The following is an 18,229-nucleotide window of genomic DNA, read 5'->3' as shown; positions in this document are numbered from 1 at the left end:
CTCCTTACTTCAACTGTTCCCTTTTTGCTTTAACATACACTAGCTAGTCCATCTCTCCCCCAATCCAGACCTGTTGCCACGGCATGACAATTTTTAGCAGGATCATCTTGGCAGGCAGAATCTTTTATTTTAGAGAAGTAGAATTCTAGATATGTCTGAACACACCCAGCTAAAAATATTTTTTAAGGTTGCTGGTGTTGGAGTGTTTTTTTTTTTTTTTCCTTTAATGCAGCAGTAACATTTTCCCCACTGGCACTGCTTGTTTTCATAGCTCAGTAAAGAAACCTGTCATCCAACTGTGAAATCTGACTGGTTTTGGGCCAATTCATTTAGAGGTTACAAGGAGGTAGTGAATGCTTTTTTTCAAGTTAGAAGTTAAACCTGTTAAAAGTTTTATTACCTTTTATATCAAACTTCCATCTGAATGGATAAAATCTGGAGTGTCAGAAGCATCTCTGTCTTCATGAAAGACTAAGTTCATGATTCAAACTGTGCATTGGTATGCATGAATTCATGTGTCATATTCTGAAATATATGCTCAGAGAATCCTTACACAGGGCTTCCCGATATAATCCAAAGTAGCAAGTTAGCATCCAATGTTTCCTTTATACACTATATTGTTAACAATTACTGAGAACTGAGATATTAAGATGCTCCAACCCTAAATGTGTCTGTCCCACCTTACTAACAAACCTGAGAAGAGGAGCTTTGCTGCCATATGAGGGTGGGACTTTTAGGGGACTAGGGTGAAGCAGAAAAAGAATCAGGGATCAGAAACCTCATAAACTAGTTAGATGGTCAGAACCTCATCAAGCTCTCTTCAAGCTAAATTTTCTACCCATAGATGGTCAGAGCTGAAAGGGACCTTAGACATCATCAATGAACAGCTGTATTAGGCAAAGAACTGAGGTGCAGACAAGACACATCATGTGGTAAGCTAGGGGCAGAGATGGGACTCAGGGTCACACTTCTTTCCATGACATAGCACTGCCTCTCTTACCAACAGTACAGCTTCAAGCAGTGAACAGCACCTTGTATTTCATTCTATTCCTAGACAGAGCGTTAATCTGAATGGTTGAACGTACATGCACTGTAACTATATGGAAACAGAGTGAAACCAAAATTTTAAAATACGAAAATTTTTCTTTTAGGATTATTATTGTGTAGTTACCTTGCTGTCTTTCATCCCAGCTAAATGTTGGATGGCTCCAGATATTCCTACAGCAATATAAAGCTCCTGAAACAAAAGAGACCATATCATTAATATGTACTTATATATATTACATTGTATCTTCCACAGTATTGCTATTAGCAATTCAAGTCTTAGGCTAAAGATATTTTAAATAAAATAGATGCAATATGTTTTACTTAAATTATGTTTTCCTCCTTCCCTGATCTAACCCATAGTCGTCTTTTTCCTCTGAATTCCTACATTAGTGGTGATATAATAATAAATATGCGGATAATGAAAATCAATGAGCAGTAAGTATGTGCTAAGCATTTTACATCAACTGTTTCACTTAAATCTCACAATTTCCTGTGAGGTAGCACTTTTTGTCTAGACTGCTCATTTAGATACCACAATTTAACACATCACTCTGTATATATCCATTCACTATACACACACACACACACACACACACACGTATATTTATCAATATCAATATATATCCATATATATCCATTCACAATATATACACAATGTACATAAAACACATACTCACACTATTAAAATATATTTTGACTTGTTGCCTCCGCATAAAAGGATATTTGTTAAAATGATAATTAAGATATATTTATTAAACTTCATATTTAGAAAAAAACAAAAGTACAAATCAGCCTTAAGAGGTTCTAAACACAGACACACATACATGTGCACATGCACACACAATCTCCCTAATAGAAACTTCTTGAAGGACTAGGCTAAACCTCTGTATTTCAAGGTTTATAAAAGGACTCCCAGACTGTAGTTTCTATGCAAACATTGATGATAGTATCTGCACCCCCCTCTGACCCTCTGCCCCCAGTAATAACAAAGAGCATGACTACTGACTGCTGCTCTTTGCTCCTTTATCTAAAAATTTAAAGTGTCCATGTTTGGAAAACTAGTAAGTGCTTAATTTAAAAGAGCTTAGCTGCTTCATTCTGTCTACTAGATATAATTAAAGCTTTAACTGAAAAGCTTTTCCCCACACATAAAATGAACAAGTCCTGCTTGGGTAGGGGTTCATCTACCACGTAACCAAACTGATGCTACGGTTTTGTCACAACGGACAGCAGTCTCTCCTCAGTATGAATAACAAGGGAGGCACTGAAGGTGGCTTTGTCACACTCAGTTTTATTACAGGGCAGAGACTTTAAAATCAATGACAGTGTCAGGTGGTCCCACCTTGTTTTCTGCACTCGTTATGATTTAATTTAACAACTGCTCGCTCCAAAATGTGAGAGCATTTCAACCAAGATTTGAGGATAATGTCAGTAAATAATGCTATGATTTTTCATAACACCTCAGTGTGTGTGGCTGTATGCAAGTCAATTTCCCCCTCTCTCAGTTTCTCAACTGTAATCAGAGGGGGTAGAGCCCCAAAATTGGAGCTTCTTAAAAAAGCTCCCCAGGATACTCTAATGTGCAGCCAGAGCTAAGAACCACTAGAACAGATGATCCCTCGGCTCTTATGCAGCTTAAAACCTATAATTCTTTCCAACAGGACCAGGCCAGGGGATGGTATATACCCAGGCTTTATCTTTAAAGGCATAAAGTGGGGGCACCCCGGGTGGTTCAGTTGGTTAAGCATCTGCCTTCAGCTTAGGTCATGATCCCAGGGTCCTGAGATTGAGCCCCACGTCAGGCTCCCCGCTCAGCAGGGAGCCTGCTTCTCCCTCTCTGCCTGCCGCTCCCCGTGCTTGTGCGCTCTCTGTCAAATAAATAAATAAAATCTTTTTAAAAAATAAAGGCATAAAGTGTCCAACTACTTCTAAAGCAGCAAGATACCACTATATACCCTGGAAAAGGAGACAACCTAGTCCCCAAAGTGAGTTCAATCATCTAAAAATGAGGTGGGCTTGTTTTCCAATTCAACTTGCTCTATAGTTATCACGAAAAGCCTAAATGTAAGTAGGTGCAATTTGGCCTAAAAACATGGTCTTAGGCTGTAGGAAGTAAAATGTATGGGTGAGGATAAAAAAAAATCTCAAGCTCCATGATTCTATCTTAAACATATGCAATGTGTCTGTTATGACCATTTACATTTGGACAATGCAATAAGACCCTGTTATACTTCTCATCAGGCATAGCCACTACTACCATGAGTGATAAACCAGCTTCTTTTTTATGAAAAAGCACCACTATTTTTTAATTAAGATTTACAGGTAACTTCAACTGATAATTTCAATATCATTTCCATTATTCTGACTAGCATTTCTTTCATAAAAGGACAATCATTAAATTGTTAATCAAAAAAATATACTTATTAAATATCACATTCAGGAAAACCAGGCCAACAAGATTTTCAAAGCAAGTTATTTAGAAAGACAAACATCCAGATAGACAACTGTCTCACTAACCACTCTTCCAAGTACATTCTCAAAGCAAGCACTGGAAAAGATCAATAGTTCTGTAAATGAGCCCTTCTAACATACATGTCTACATTAAAATTCAACAAGTCTTAAAAGCTCCATTTGCATAATAAAATACTAATAAAAAATGATCATTCTGGCAGTAAACATCTACATAAATATAATATAAATGAAATGTATTTTAAAACCCCTGAGAAATGAATACCATTACTTTAACCATAAATGTCACTAAGGAAATTAAAGAAACTGGGCCAAAGCAAACCAAAGGGCCATTCCTGCCTTTCTGGCCAGAGTAAGTGATCCAGATGGGTTCACATGACCAACAGGACCTCATTTTACTGTCTTACAAACATGGTTCTCTGAATAAATATAAAAGCATTGAAACAATAACCAGAAAGAGTCCTGGGATTTGGGCTGCTGTTCTGAGATCTGTTCTGAGATCTGATAGCTCTCTCAGGCAGGAAGAGAGACTTTTTTCTTCTTTTTTAAAAAACATGTACAGGCAATTAGACTATTATCTTAGGATGCTTCTTTATGGCTCAGAAAGCATTTCTGTATTTCAATAATAATAATTAGTATGTATAAAACTCTCTACAGATGCTAATTTATGGAGCACTTTAGACACTGCTTCACAACATAACAAGGCAATCCCTGCCCTGAGGCACTTACCTTCTAAAATCAGAAAGTAAGATAATTTGGATAGAAAATGAGATGTGATTTTGGAGGGGGCAGCAATTAAAGGTTCAAAAAGAGGTAGGATTAAAGAAAGGAGCAGACACAGAAGTAAGGAGGGGTAGTCCTGGAGATAAAATCCTAGGAGCCTTAACAAAGGGAAGGAATCTAGAAGTGAGATTAGATCAACCTACATGAGTTGGCAGGAGTTTTGGCTGTCATTCTGCAAATGAAGAATGGGGACTGGTGGGAAGAAGTAAAGCCACCAGGGCAGTAAGAGGACCAGAGGTTATTCTGAAATATAAAGAAGGGACAGCACTTACTTCAACAGAAACAAGGACCAGCAGAAGAAAGCACAAATTCCTCTTCTTTTGTCAAAACCTAAAAAGACTGACAGCTGCAGACTCATCCAAAGAACTCAGGGGCAGGGCTCTAAAACACCTTACAGTGGGCTGAGATGAAAATAGGAACAGGGCTTGGAAACTGCTGCATCCAGTTTGCAAGAGGAATATATTACTGTGGTTAAGAACCTAGGCTCTAGAATCTCATTGCCTATGTTTAAATTCCAGCTCAGCCACCTGATAGACACGGGACCGTGGGCCAGCTTTTTAACCTCTCTATGCCTCTGCCTGCTCATCTGAAAAACTGGGATTATAAGAATCCTTACTTCAAAGGGTACAACGAGGCTTCAGTCCTTAGCATAGTATCCAGTTTCCCAAGACACTTATGTGCCTTGAGTTTTGCTCAAATATTGATTCTCTCAGCCCACTGGCTGGCCAACTAGGCTCCTGGGGTGGTCTCAAGGCTGCCACATACAGCTGAGCTACTAACTGAACAGCTCTGGAGGGAGGTGTCACTTACATCATAGTCATTACAGAACTCATTTTTATTACAATAATTTTCCAACAGATGGCAGTAAAGTAACTTGAGAAAGAAGTACTTTTCTCCTAAATCATACAAAAAAGTTGTATGTACAGGGCACCCAGAATCCTCTGTGGTACAAACACAGTAATTTTCTAAGTATGCCATAACAGGAAAAAGTTGAGAGACACTAGTTAACTATGACTGTACTGTTGTTGATACTGCTGTTATACCTTATAGGTACTATATAAAGACAACTGTGATTCTTTGTCCCATGTCCTCAAGAAGCTCACAGTCTAACAACATAGGTTAAGGTAAAATAATAAAAGTCTATAATCCTGACTGTTGAATCACAGACCTGTACCTCTGAAACAAATAATACATTATATGTTAAAAAAAAAAAAAAAAAGAAGAAGATAGCAGGAAGGGAAGAATGAAGGGGGGGAAATTGGAGGGGGAGACAAACCATGAGAGACTATGGACTCTGAGAAAGAAACTGAGGGTTCTAGAGGGGAGGAGGGTGGGGGGATGGGTTAGCCTGGTGATGGGTATTAAAGAGGGCACGTACTGCATGGAGCACTGGGTGTTATACGCAAACAATGAGTCATGGAACACTACATCAAAAACTAATGATGTAATGTATGGTGATTAACATAACATAATAATAATTTAAAAAACTGAAATTACTATTAAAAAAAGAAAGGGAAAGTGTTAGAGAAAAGTGGATATTTTAGATTATCCTAGGAGGGAAAAGATTTATTGGAGATATAATCTTGGAATTACTTTTTTATAATTAGACACAAGTCACTTACCAAAATAAAATTATATTAAAAATAAAAAATAAAAAAGTCTATAATCCAGTCTAGGGGGAAAAATCAAAGTATGACAGAGCTCTGCTCTCTTATGCAAATGCTTTCAGTACCTGCCACTGAGAAGTGGAAAGGTCTCTGGAAGCAGGAAGCAGAACAGGGGATGACATTCCTCTGTAGTCATTTCTACTCTCTGCCAAACAGGAACCCACTTTTGCAGCTTATCCCATCTGCTCTGGCTCCCTTAGTCCTTCAGACGAAACAAGCTTTTATTTAATTTTTTCAAAACAAGCTTTTAAAAGCAGGTTTTATTGTCCTAACTAAATGACAAACCTGCATGTCTGATAAACAGAAAGATGACTGGAATGAAATCTTAAATACTTTTACAGAAATTTAACCAGCCTGTGGAATCAACATGGCCAGAGTATTCTCTGATAGGTGATTTGAGTTTTGGTTACTTTCTTCACAAAGAATGAACGTCACTCCTGCTGAACCCAAACCTTGTGCAGGAAACCTGGAATTCCTAGAGGTATTATCTGAGTCCTACTCTCCAGAGGATTTTAGTGCAGAAGCTAAGGAGAAAGCGGTCTCTTACTTGCACATTGTGATTTTTGTCTAACGCTGTTGTTAAATCCAAAAAAGATTTATAACGTGAGCCACATATTTAATTTTAAAAATTTTTTTAAAGATTTTATCCATTTGAGAGAAAGAGAGTGCCAGAGAGAGAGCGCACGAGTGGAGAGCAGAGGCAGAGGGAGAAGCAGATTCCCCACTAAGCAGGGAACCCAATACGGGGCTCGATCCCAGAACATCAGGACCAGAGCCAAAGGCAGAAGCTTAACTGACTGAACCACCCAGGAGCTTAACTGACTAAGCTTAATGAAGCTTAATAGCCACACTAAATAAAGTAAAAAAACAAACAAACAAATAAAGCTAATTTTAATAATGCCATCTCAATTCAGACTAATTACATCTCAAGTGCCCAATAGCCACATGTAGCTTAGTGGTTATCATACTGGACAGCACAGATCCAAGATAATTTTAGAATAAGCTAAAGAACAGGTTTCTTGTAAACTCTACAAGGTTACTATGGCACATGGTCTGACAGTAGATCTAAAGATAAAATGATATTAGTCTCATGTGTCTGCTTTGCTTGTATTGGCTCAGAACAAGATCATTTATAGGTTGTTTTAAACTCTGAGAGAGAACCGAAAAGGAAAGTCAGCAGTGTAACAAAGCTGAAGACCAGCATGAGAAGCAGCAGGATGAAACAAGAGGGCAGCCAAGACAGTCACAAATAGATGACAAAAGTCCATCAAATTTTAGGTAGTGTGGACCATTAGAGGAAAGCCAGAGGCAGATGAAAACCAATGGCTTAATACAGTAAATTTATACTCTGAAAAGAAACTATCAAATTTTATCCTCTTGTAAGTTATAATTTTTCTTAAAACTCTAGAAGGACCTGAAAAATCTATCCTTAAAAACACACTTTTCCAAAAAAAAGTATCTAAATAATCTGAGTAAAAAAAATTTTTTTAAATAGAAATTTAAAAATACTTGGAATGAAACACCAAAAAAGGGCAAAGCTTATCAGAATTGTAGGATGCAGCTAAAGTAATACAAAAAAAATTTATACCTTTAAAATTTTTATATTAGGAAACAAGGATTATAGAAAATTAGTGAACTAAGATCTCAATTCAAGAAAGTTGAAAACGAGGGGCACCTAGGTGGCTCACTCGGTTAAGCATCTGACTTTGGTTCAGGTCATGATCCCGGGGTCCTGGGATTGAGCCCCACATCGAGCCCTGCATAGGGCTCCCTGCTCAGTGGGGAGTCTGCTTGTCCCTCTCCCTCTGCCCCTCCCCTCTGCTCATGCTCGCTCTCTCTCAAATAAATAAAAATCTTAAAAAAAAAGTTGAAAATAATCAAGTATACAAAACCACTACATTTATTCAATCACTATTATAACTAAATAAATAAGATCAGAGAGAGATGGGTTCAGATCCTGACTGTTCCACATACCCTCTATGTTCTGAGGCAAGTTATTTAACCTCTCAAAATCTCAATCTCATGTGTAAAATGGAGATAAACTGTAGCTAATAGGACTGTTGTGATCATTAAATAACTCAATGCATGTGAAGTGTTCAAAATAGGTTAGATGTTATTGTTTATGCTATTATTATTACTAAATCACTAAATCTTTAAACTAGAAGGCATAAAACACCCAACTATTATCTACATTCCACTTTAAAGTGGCAACCACCACCTCAAGGAAGTTGTTATTAATCTGATACAATTTTCCTGGGATAATGTATTGGGAAAATTTCTTTTCATCGATACTTAGTAGTTTCTTTATTGTATATAGTACTAGCAATAAAGTTGGAAATTCTGCCCAACTTTCTAGATAGTGCTGGCTGCCTTAGAAAGTTGGGGTAAACTTCTTTACAAGATTCTAACACAATCTTATATAGAGATACATACCACAGATTCAGGTACCAAGACATATCATATTGGTCATATAAAACATATATATATATGGGGCGCCTGGTGACTCTGGCTTCGGCTCAGATCATGATCTCTGGGTCTTGAGATCAAGCCCCATGTTGGGCTCCACGCTTAAGATTCTCTCTCCCTCTCCCTCTGCCCTTCCGCCTGACTTGCATGCTCTCTCTCTCTCAAAACAAAACAAAATCTGTGTATCTATATATACACAAATATATATATGAAGTTGAAATTACATGAGTTTGTGATGTAAACTCATACATTCACTGTTTTTCTGGAATTGGACAGTATTCTGCCTGCAGCAACTTTAGATCTGCTTTATCTTAAACAAAGTAGAAAGATTTAAACATTCATTTTTTTGTTTATATGAAATATGAATATGAGTGGAGTAGTTAAATGTGAAGCTTTCCGAGCAGAAAAGCCAAGCCAATATTGCTTCATCTCTTTAAAAATCAGGTTTAAAATTTCTTTTCTACCAACAGTCCTCCTTTCTAGATAGAGTTGAGGAAGGAACATAAAAAACTACATTTCTTCAAAGACAAAAATTTTAAAAGACATCCTCTAAGTAATTCCAGAGCTCAGAGATCCAATATTATGTGCTCAAAAACAATAACCTTACGACGGCTTCAGATAGGACAACAGTTTCACAAAATGGCAAATGCTTTCTCAACCTTCTCATTTAGAAGACTACAGAGGCATTACCTTAAGCAGCAACTGTTACAGCTAAAACACAACACACATACATAGGACAAATGCCAGGTTAGGAGTTAAATGTAATTTATCATAGCAAATAATGAACATCTCTGAGAAGTAGATTAACCAAACTATATTTTCTAATTACTGCAAGTCTCCTGTGCATTAGTATTGCTATATTTCATCCTGTTGCTCATTTAAAAGGCCAAACTATTTCCTCTGTTTGCCAAATTGTGTTAAGTATCTTCTCTTTTTGGAGGAGGCCCCAAAACACAAAGCACAACTATCTGTGGCTCTTTTCTCCAACAGCTCTATGCCTGTGTTATGAAGTTCTCAGGCAGGATTATGGCTAAACTAAGTTTTACATGAATGGAGGACTTTACCCATACTCTTGATTTAAAGCTGAACATATGTCCCAGCCATTAGATAACGCTTCTATACTAGGACTAGCTCAGGTTTTTATCAGGAGTCAAGATGGCATACTAATCATCACAGTTACATGAATTGTCTATGATATTCTGGTAACCACGCTGTACTTTACAGACATTATCTCACATAACTATGACAGTAACTCTATAGGATAGGAATTACTCCCATTTTATAGAAGAACAAGCACAGGTTCAGGTAGGCTGTGTGTTGTCCAAGGTTATGTATAGTGTACCTACTAAAAGGCTGGCTTCTTAACTCAATCCCTTTGATTTTAAATTCAGTACTTTTGGGGTGCCTGGGCGGCTCAGTCGTTAAGCATCTGCCTTCGGCTCAGGTCATGATCTCAGGGTCTTGGGATCGAGCCCCGCATCGGGCTCCCCGCTCAGGGGGAGGCCTGCTTCTCCCTCTCCTACTCCCTCTGCATGTGTTCCCTCTCTCGCTGTATCTCTCTCTGTCAAATAAATAAATAAAATCTCAAAAAAAAAACGCTTTAAAAAAAATAAATTCAGTACTTTTTCTACTATACCACAAATAACTCAATATTATGACAGTACATAAAAGTAATATGCTTTTAACTGAAGCCACTAGTCTATAAAACTGCAATAAATATATTTATCTTAGAGAAAAATCACTAACACAAGATGAGATTAGATGAACAGCTAACTTAAATTTATATATAAAAAAGTACCATCAATTTTAGGGGCACCTGGGTGGCTCAGTCGGTTAAGCGCCTGCCTTCAGCTCAGGTCATGATCCCAGGGTCCTGGGATCAAGTCCCACATCAGGCTCCCTGCTCTGCAGGGAGTCTGCTTCTCCCTCTGCCCCTCCCCCCCACTCATTCTCTCAATCTCTCTTGCTCTCGTGTTCTCTCAAATAAATAAAATATTTAAAATAAAATAAATTTTTTAATATTTAGCTATTTTGCAATTAAATGTGCAGCATTTGCCTAATTCACTTCTATGCTAATTCACAGATTTTCCACTGTGGGAAAATATTCCTCAAGCATACCTGGAATAATAGAAAGCCAAGTTTATTATTATATACTTTGCTAAAATTATTCAGATGATTAATTTACATTGAAATATTTGGGAATATACCATCAAAACACTTAGATATAGAATCAATCTATTTACAAAGCTTCGCATTTTAGCAGGTCAAATAAAAAGTTTGATTATCAAATTTTTTGTCAGCAAGGTTTTTTAATTGATCGAAATCAGTTAGAATTATATATACCTACGTAGAATTTTGTAGTAAGGCACCTCTGAGATTATCTATGTAATTGCTTTATTTTATCAATGAAAAATTTGAGGCCCCACAAAATAGAGATGGCACTAGGACCTGACTTCCAAGCAGTATTCTTTTCCCTCACCAAGCTGTCTCTTTCCTAAAATTACTAAGAAGAGTTAGGCCATTGCTTCTGCATAGCATTTCTTGATCTTTACTCTAAAATTCTTAAGATAACTTCTATGCCAAGGACCTCATGAGAGCTACAAAGTAACCAGAGGAAAGCAGTTCGGCCATTCCTCAAAAACCTAAACACAGAATTACCATATGACCCAGCCATCCTACTCTTAGATATAAACCCAAAAGAACTGAAAACAGACTCAAACATATACTTGTATGTGAATGTTCATGGCAGCATTATTCACAATAGCCAAAAGGTGAAAACAAAACAACCCCCAAGTATCCACCTGCAGATAAATAGATAAACATGGAATATTCATGGAATATTAATGGAATATTTTTCAGTCATAAAAAGGAATGAAGTTCTAATGCATGCTACAACATAAATGAAATCTGAAAACATAACTAAAATAAGACACTCACAAAAGGACAAATACTGTTATGATTCCACTTTTATGAATTATCTAGCAGAAGCAAAACCACAGAGACAGAGTAGATAAGAAATTAGCAGGGACTGGGGTGGGAGGGAATGGAGAGTTACTGCTTAATGGGTATAGGGTTTCAGTTTGGGGTGATGAAAAATTCTGGTTTTGTCTTTTTTTTTTTAAGATTTTATTTATTTATTTGACAGAGAGAGAGACCACAAGCAGGGGGAATGGCAGGAAGAGGCAGAGTTCGGAGAAGCAGGCTCCCCGCAGAGCAGGGGGAGCCAGATGTGGGACTCGATCCCAGGACCCCGGCATCATGACCCGAGCTGAAGGCAGTCACCTAACCAACTGAGCCACCCAGGCGCCCTGGGGTGATGAAAAATTTTGGACATAGATGGTGATGGTTGCATAACACTGTTAATGTAATTACTGCCACTGAACTGTACACTCAAAAATGGTTAAAATGGCAAATTTTATTAGATTTTACCACAATAAAAAAGTCATTAGAAAGTTATCACCTTGGGGCGCCTGGGTGGCTCAGTCGTCAAGCACCTGCCTTCAGCCTGGGTCATGATCCCAAGGTTCTGGGATAGAGCCCTGCACCAGGCTCCCTGCTCAGCGGGTAGCCTGCTTCTCCCTCTCCCACTCCCCCTGCTTGTGTTCCCTCTCTCTCTATCTCTCTGTCAAAAAATAAATAAAAAATCTTTAAAAAGAAAGTTATCACCTTGACAGAAGCCTTCACACAATTCTCCACCTTCAAAAAACTTAAGTTCTAGAATTTTGTGGTTTTGACAATTATCAAAAATAAACAGTTCACATAACATAAAAAAAATGTCAACAATAATAGGGGAAACCAAGTACAGGATTTATGGAAATTCTCTGGAGTATCTTTGCAAATTTTCTGTAAAGCCAAAACTGTTCTCAAAAGTAAAGTTTACTTAAAAAAAAAAGGCGACCAGAGTTGTGAAGTTCAGGCCAAGTTACACAAAGACTCCTTTTAGTACTTTCTAAAGTTGTAAGAATTTTAGTGGTGCTAGTAATGTGGAAAAGGAAAGTGCCTATAAGAAAATAATAAATTTACTATTCACCCAACCTAACTAGAGACCCTCTAAGTAATCTCACTTCAAGGAAATGGAATACACGCTTTTGTCCCAAACACTATACCATTTCCCAAATTCCTTTTCAGACTAAGTTTAGTTAATATTAATATATAACATTATATATTAATTATATATATAAAAAATAATTAGACTAAGTTGTTCAAATATTCTTTTGTACAAGATTTTAAGTTTTCATATCTTTGGCCCTAAAGTGAACAAAAGGACTGAAGTACATAGGCTAAATGATCAATTATCCATTAAATAAACATTTCCTTCTATCACAGTGTCTCATGTTCTCTGACATTCATGTGCATGTTTATCACATCTGAAGCTATATATGAGACAATAAATTAGCATTTATGTGAAAGAACCAAAAATACAATTAGAATAAGAATAGAAATTTAGAGTAGTTTTATTCCTTTCCAGTTACCACATAAAGATAGCTAAGACAAAGATCTGTTGTCTATGCTCATCGACTTTCATGCCAGCTGTGAAATTAGATGGACTGCCTATACGACATGTCAACTTACCATAACAGTGGCATGCTTTTAAACAGCTATATATGGAAAAAGAATTCAAGACTCTCCAAAACTTAAAAATTTCAATCTTATATATAAAATGGAAATGAATAAAAAACTTCACTGATATTGGTCCTCTGGAATAAATGTTTAAAGAAATCAGTCTAATAAAAATTAGCTAAGAAATCAAAGCTACAATTTGAATGCAAAGATACAATCAGAACTAATTCTTAGCAAAAAGGTTTTTAACTACTGCACAACTGAACAATTTATACAGCCTAACCTCAGTTTATAAATTCTACAACTTCTCCTTTGTCATTTTAAACTTCATCGTCAGGACTCTGATCATCCAGGCCACGTAATTACCTTTAAGAAGCATGCTTAGGGTGTTTTCTGGACTGCAGGTCCATACAGCAGTTCTCTCGGCCCTCTTAGGAATAGAACATCAATTGCTTTCAGCTAAATGCACTCACATATGAATATTTTAGTACAATTTAATGCTTCTATACCAACCCCAAAGGAATAGAGCATCAATTTGTGAACACAGTTCTCCTGGAGTTAAAAGCCAAGCTGGATAATGCAATATGAAAGGGCTTGTCAATCTTTAGCTTTTTAGCAAGTCAGAGAAGCAGTCCATAAAGTCAGTCCCAGCTGTATACAAATAACTCTATCAAGTTTGTTCCTACACAGACTTTTCAACATTAGTGAATTTTCAAAAGAGAATCCCCAAAACAAAATTTCTTGTATTGGTAAATTCCCCCAAACTGCTTGTTCACCTAGTAACTATTCATCTACTCTCACAGTTATAAACAGACCACTGATCTGTTAGTAAAATACCAAAATATAGACAAAGTAATCTACTTCCACTGAGAAGTTGCACTAAGTGTAAAAAGACATTTCCCTGGCAGTAGGTAACAGATTCTTTAATCATTGCAGTATGCTTACATTTGGATGCATAGGAAGGTTAAGTCACAAACAGAGCTTCTAAAAGGCAATCCAGAGAAAAATGTAAAATGGGAACTACCATTATATATGCCAAGGCTTACAAAGTCATTCGAATTAAATTCTAGTCATAGCATAAACATGTCACTCCACCGAGCTCAACAAATACTAATTAATGTCCTAAAAAAATCCAATGAGACTGTCAAATATGAGTTATAGAATAAGACTGCGATACCTGTTCATGATTTCAAAACAAAAAAATCTCTCAGCAAACAAGGATTTGTAACTGTAAAAATAGCTAACACATAGTACTTATACTATACGCCAGGTATGGTTTTAAGTGTTTTACATATACTTATTCTATCTTCACAATTTCCCATGAGGTAGAGACATTCATTATCACCATGATATAGCTGAAGAAACTGTGGTACACAGAAGTGAAAGTTAAGTTACACAACCAAGCAACTGTTATATGACACTATTATAGAAAACTTCTTTAATCTCATAAAAGATATCTACTAAAAAGAGATAGCAAACATCATACCTAGTGGTGAAACCTATTAGAAATTACTGGAAAATAAGGGACAGGATGTTTATCATCACCACTTCCATTAACAACGTCCAGGGAGGCACAGCTGACATAGTAAGAAAAAAAAATTAAACAAAAGGATGAAACAAAATTTCATTATTCCCAGAAGACATGACTATGTATGTACAACACCCAGGAATCTACAGATAAATTAATAAAAGCAATATATAAACATAAATTGCATTCCTATTTATCTATCTACATTTATAAAGAAATTAAAACTACCTAAATAAATGGAAAAAATAAAATCATGTTGTATAAAAGACTAAATATTGCAAAGATATCAACTCTCCCCAAATTAATCTATGCACCCACAGTTCCTCACTTGGAGGAATTTTTGCTTCTTGAGTATTTACTACAACTTGTACTTTTCAAATCCAGAAGTCACTAATCAAATAAATTTTTTTTAAAAACTATACTGAATTTGCATGAGTGCACATTTAAAGTGCTTATGAATCTCAGAGAGACTGCTGTGTCCACTCAGCAGTTGTGTCTCAGCTATTTAACTGACAGGATCATATCTCATGCTCACACTGTATAACTACAAGTAACGAGAACACAAGGAGGTATCTATTTTGAGATTTTTTTCATCTTGTTGCTTAACTGCAGTCTTTGGACAATGATTCAGAGCATCTATTTCTGGAGTCTCAGGAGCCATGAAGAGAAAACAGCCCATCACCTCTCAGCATCTGAATGTGAGCCCCTTTACCAACTCCTTCCCGCACACCCTGACTCACCACTTAACTCTCCCAACTTGCACTACCAAATCTCACCCAGGCAAGTCCTCAATCAGTAAATTATCATTTTTAAATGGCCTTGGTTATTAGCTAAGAATTATTTGCCTTCATCATGTATCTTTAGCATATTTTTTCATTATTTATTCACATTACAATTCGTACATGTTTGAAGTAGCACAGAAGAAATATCTGACACTGTCCAGGATCACTGCATTCTGTCCAGAAACATACTAATGAGTTTATAGTAAGTGTGACACAACTAAGTAATTGATTTTAAATATTTTATATTATGTTGAAAATCTTGGTGTATTTTTATTATTTAAGGTTTTTGGGTGGATTGGGAACTAGTTATTAATTTTCTCTTTTAAAAAAATAAAATAGAGATTTGGGCTCTCTGAATTTCATCAACTATACACTTTCAAAAATCACACCAAATTTGGATAAGACAAACTTACATTTCCAATCAAAACTTCAACTGTGGAGTTTGACAAACTAATTCTAAAACTGCAAGAGAAAGGCAGAGAGCCAAGAATAGCTAAGACAATTCTGAAGAACAGAGGAGAGAGGAATTGCCCAACTAGGTAATGTTATTATTACAGCTTTAGGTGTAGTACCGATACAACGACAAACAACTGACTGATAGGCAGAGAGCCCAGCAATAGACTTGTGCATGTATATAAACATGTACGAGGTGACTCTAGAGACCAGTGGAGGAGAAAGAGAATGTGTAATCAAAGATTAGTTATAGGAGGATAAAACTGAATACCTACTTCACATCAAACATAAAAACCAAATCAAGTAGATTAAAAACCAAAATGTGCAAAGCAAACTTTACAAGTTTTAGGGAAAAAAGTGGCGCCTAGGTGGTTCAGTCAGTTAAGGGTCTGCCTTTGGCTCAGGTCATGATCCCAGGGTCCTGGGATTGAGTCCTGCATCGGGCTCCCTGCTCAGCAGGGAATCTGCTTCTCCCTCTGTGCCCCCCACCACCCGCCCCACTCATGCTCACTATCTCTCTCAAAAATAAATAAATAAAATCTTGAAAAATAAAACTTTAATAAAAAAATACAGGTCAATATCGTCATGACCCTGTCTTAGGAAAGATTCCTTAAACAACAGACTGTAGATACTATAAAGGAAAAAAATAAGTTCAACCACATTAAAATTAAAAGCTCTGTTTATCAAAAGACATAATTTTTTAAAAAAGGAAAAGCTGGCTAAAAACTGAGAGAAAATTTATGCAACACACATAATCAACAAAAGATTAGTACCTAAAACATTTAATTAAAAACTTCCAAGAACCAGTAAGAAAAAAAAATTCAATAGAAAAATGGGCAAAAAGATATGAACAGGAAATTCAGAGGGAAAAAATCATTAACAGACATTTAGGACGCCTGGGTGGCTCAGGTAGGTTAAGCATCTGCCTTCAGCTCAAGTCATGATCCCAGGGTCCTGGGATCGGGCACCCTGCTCAGTGGGGAGCCTGCTTCTTCCTCTGCCTGCCACTCCCCCTGCTTGTGCACGTGTGTTTGCGCTCTGACAAATAAATAAAATCTTTAAAAAAAATAAAACAAACAAAGCCCATTTAGAATATAAAGATGCCTAATAACAAATAAAATAGATAAAACAAATAAAAAACAGTGAGATTTCATGCCCATCAGACTAGTACAGCTTTTTTTAAAAAACTGTGGCAAATATACATTACATAAAATTTACCATTTTAATCACTGTTAAGTGCAGTTCTGTGGCATTAAGTATATTCACCTTGTCATGCAACCATCACTGCTATCTCCAGAACTACCATCTATCTCCAGAATGGCAAAACTTTAAAAAACCAAAAATACCAAAGTTCAAAGAGGATGGGAGTAAAGGTAAGTTTTATAAACTGCTCGTAAGTATAGCTACTTTGGTTGACCCTTCATCAACATCAACATATAGGAAAGCTGAACATTTCCTATAATTGAGCAGTTTCACTCTCAGGCATACTTCCCTAGGGAATCACTAATATACAAGGAGATATAAGAATCTTCCAGTAACATTATTTGTTTCTTTTTTTTTTTTTTTAAAGATTTTATTTATTTATTTGACAGAGAGAGACACAGCGAGAGAGGGAACACAAGCAGGGGGAGTGGGAGAGGGAGAAGCAGGCTTCCCGCGGAGCAGGGAGCCCGATGCGGGGCTCGATCCCAGGACTCTGGGATCATGACCCGAGCCGAAGGCAGACGCTTAACGACTGAGCCACCCAGGCGCCCCTTCCAGTAACATTATTTGTAACAGCAGGAATTACAGACTACCTAAATAAAGCATCCAGTATTAGGAAAATGGGTGACGTGTGACATATTTCTATAATAGGATACCATACATTAATGAAACACAAATGAAAAACTGCTACCTGAATTAAAATGGATGAATCTCACAAACATAAGATTGACTAAAAAAAACATAAAGAACACATACAGTATGCTGTTGCTATAAAGTTAAAAAAATGTATACAAAAAACCCAAAAAAAACCAAAACGAAAACAAAACAAAATGTATACAAAACAATGTTACCTATCAGTGTTTCCTAATTTTTTTATATCATGGCACACAAACAATGGCAGCATGTGTGTGGTACCCTGGGCTACATGAACAAGTCTAGTCATAATGTCTCCTGTTCCAAAGGCTGAGAGGATCAACATCTCAGCACACTTGTAAATCATTCACGGTACTCAAGTTGAAAAGTTCAGCAATATACTGTCTAGGGAACTGTAGATATACAGTAAAAGTGAAATGTATTGAAATCATCATCAAATTTAGGTAATGATTACTTTTGAGGGAAAGGAAGGATGTGTATTAAAGAAAGTACATAGGGGCTTTCAACTGTATTATAATATTGTTTCTTAAATTTGGTAGTAAAAACAAAGGGGTATACTGTATTCTTTATATATATTTATATATATAAAATATATTTTGTATATATATTCTTTATAT

The 18,229-nt window shown here is 36.5% G+C and overlaps 1 protein-coding gene across 1 annotated transcript in view; it reads right to left on the bottom strand.

The window, feature by feature from the left end:
- Positions 1–18,229, bottom strand: part of ETFA (electron transfer flavoprotein subunit alpha) — an 88,673-nt gene that overhangs the window by 14,290 nt on the left and 56,154 nt on the right. The window contains exon 10 of the mRNA XM_032417192.1: positions 1,172–1,237. Within this exon, the coding sequence (XP_032273083.1) occupies positions 1,172–1,237 (66 nt within the window). The remainder of the gene's footprint in view (positions 1–1,171; positions 1,238–18,229) is intronic.

Source organism: Phoca vitulina, unplaced genomic scaffold, assembly GCF_004348235.1.
Source record: "Phoca vitulina isolate PV1807 unplaced genomic scaffold, GSC_HSeal_1.0 scaffold20, whole genome shotgun sequence".
Lineage (NCBI taxonomy): Eukaryota > Metazoa > Chordata > Mammalia > Carnivora > Phocidae > Phoca > Phoca vitulina.
Note: the sequence above shows the minus strand (reverse complement) of the source record. Positions and strands in the feature narration are given on the sequence as shown.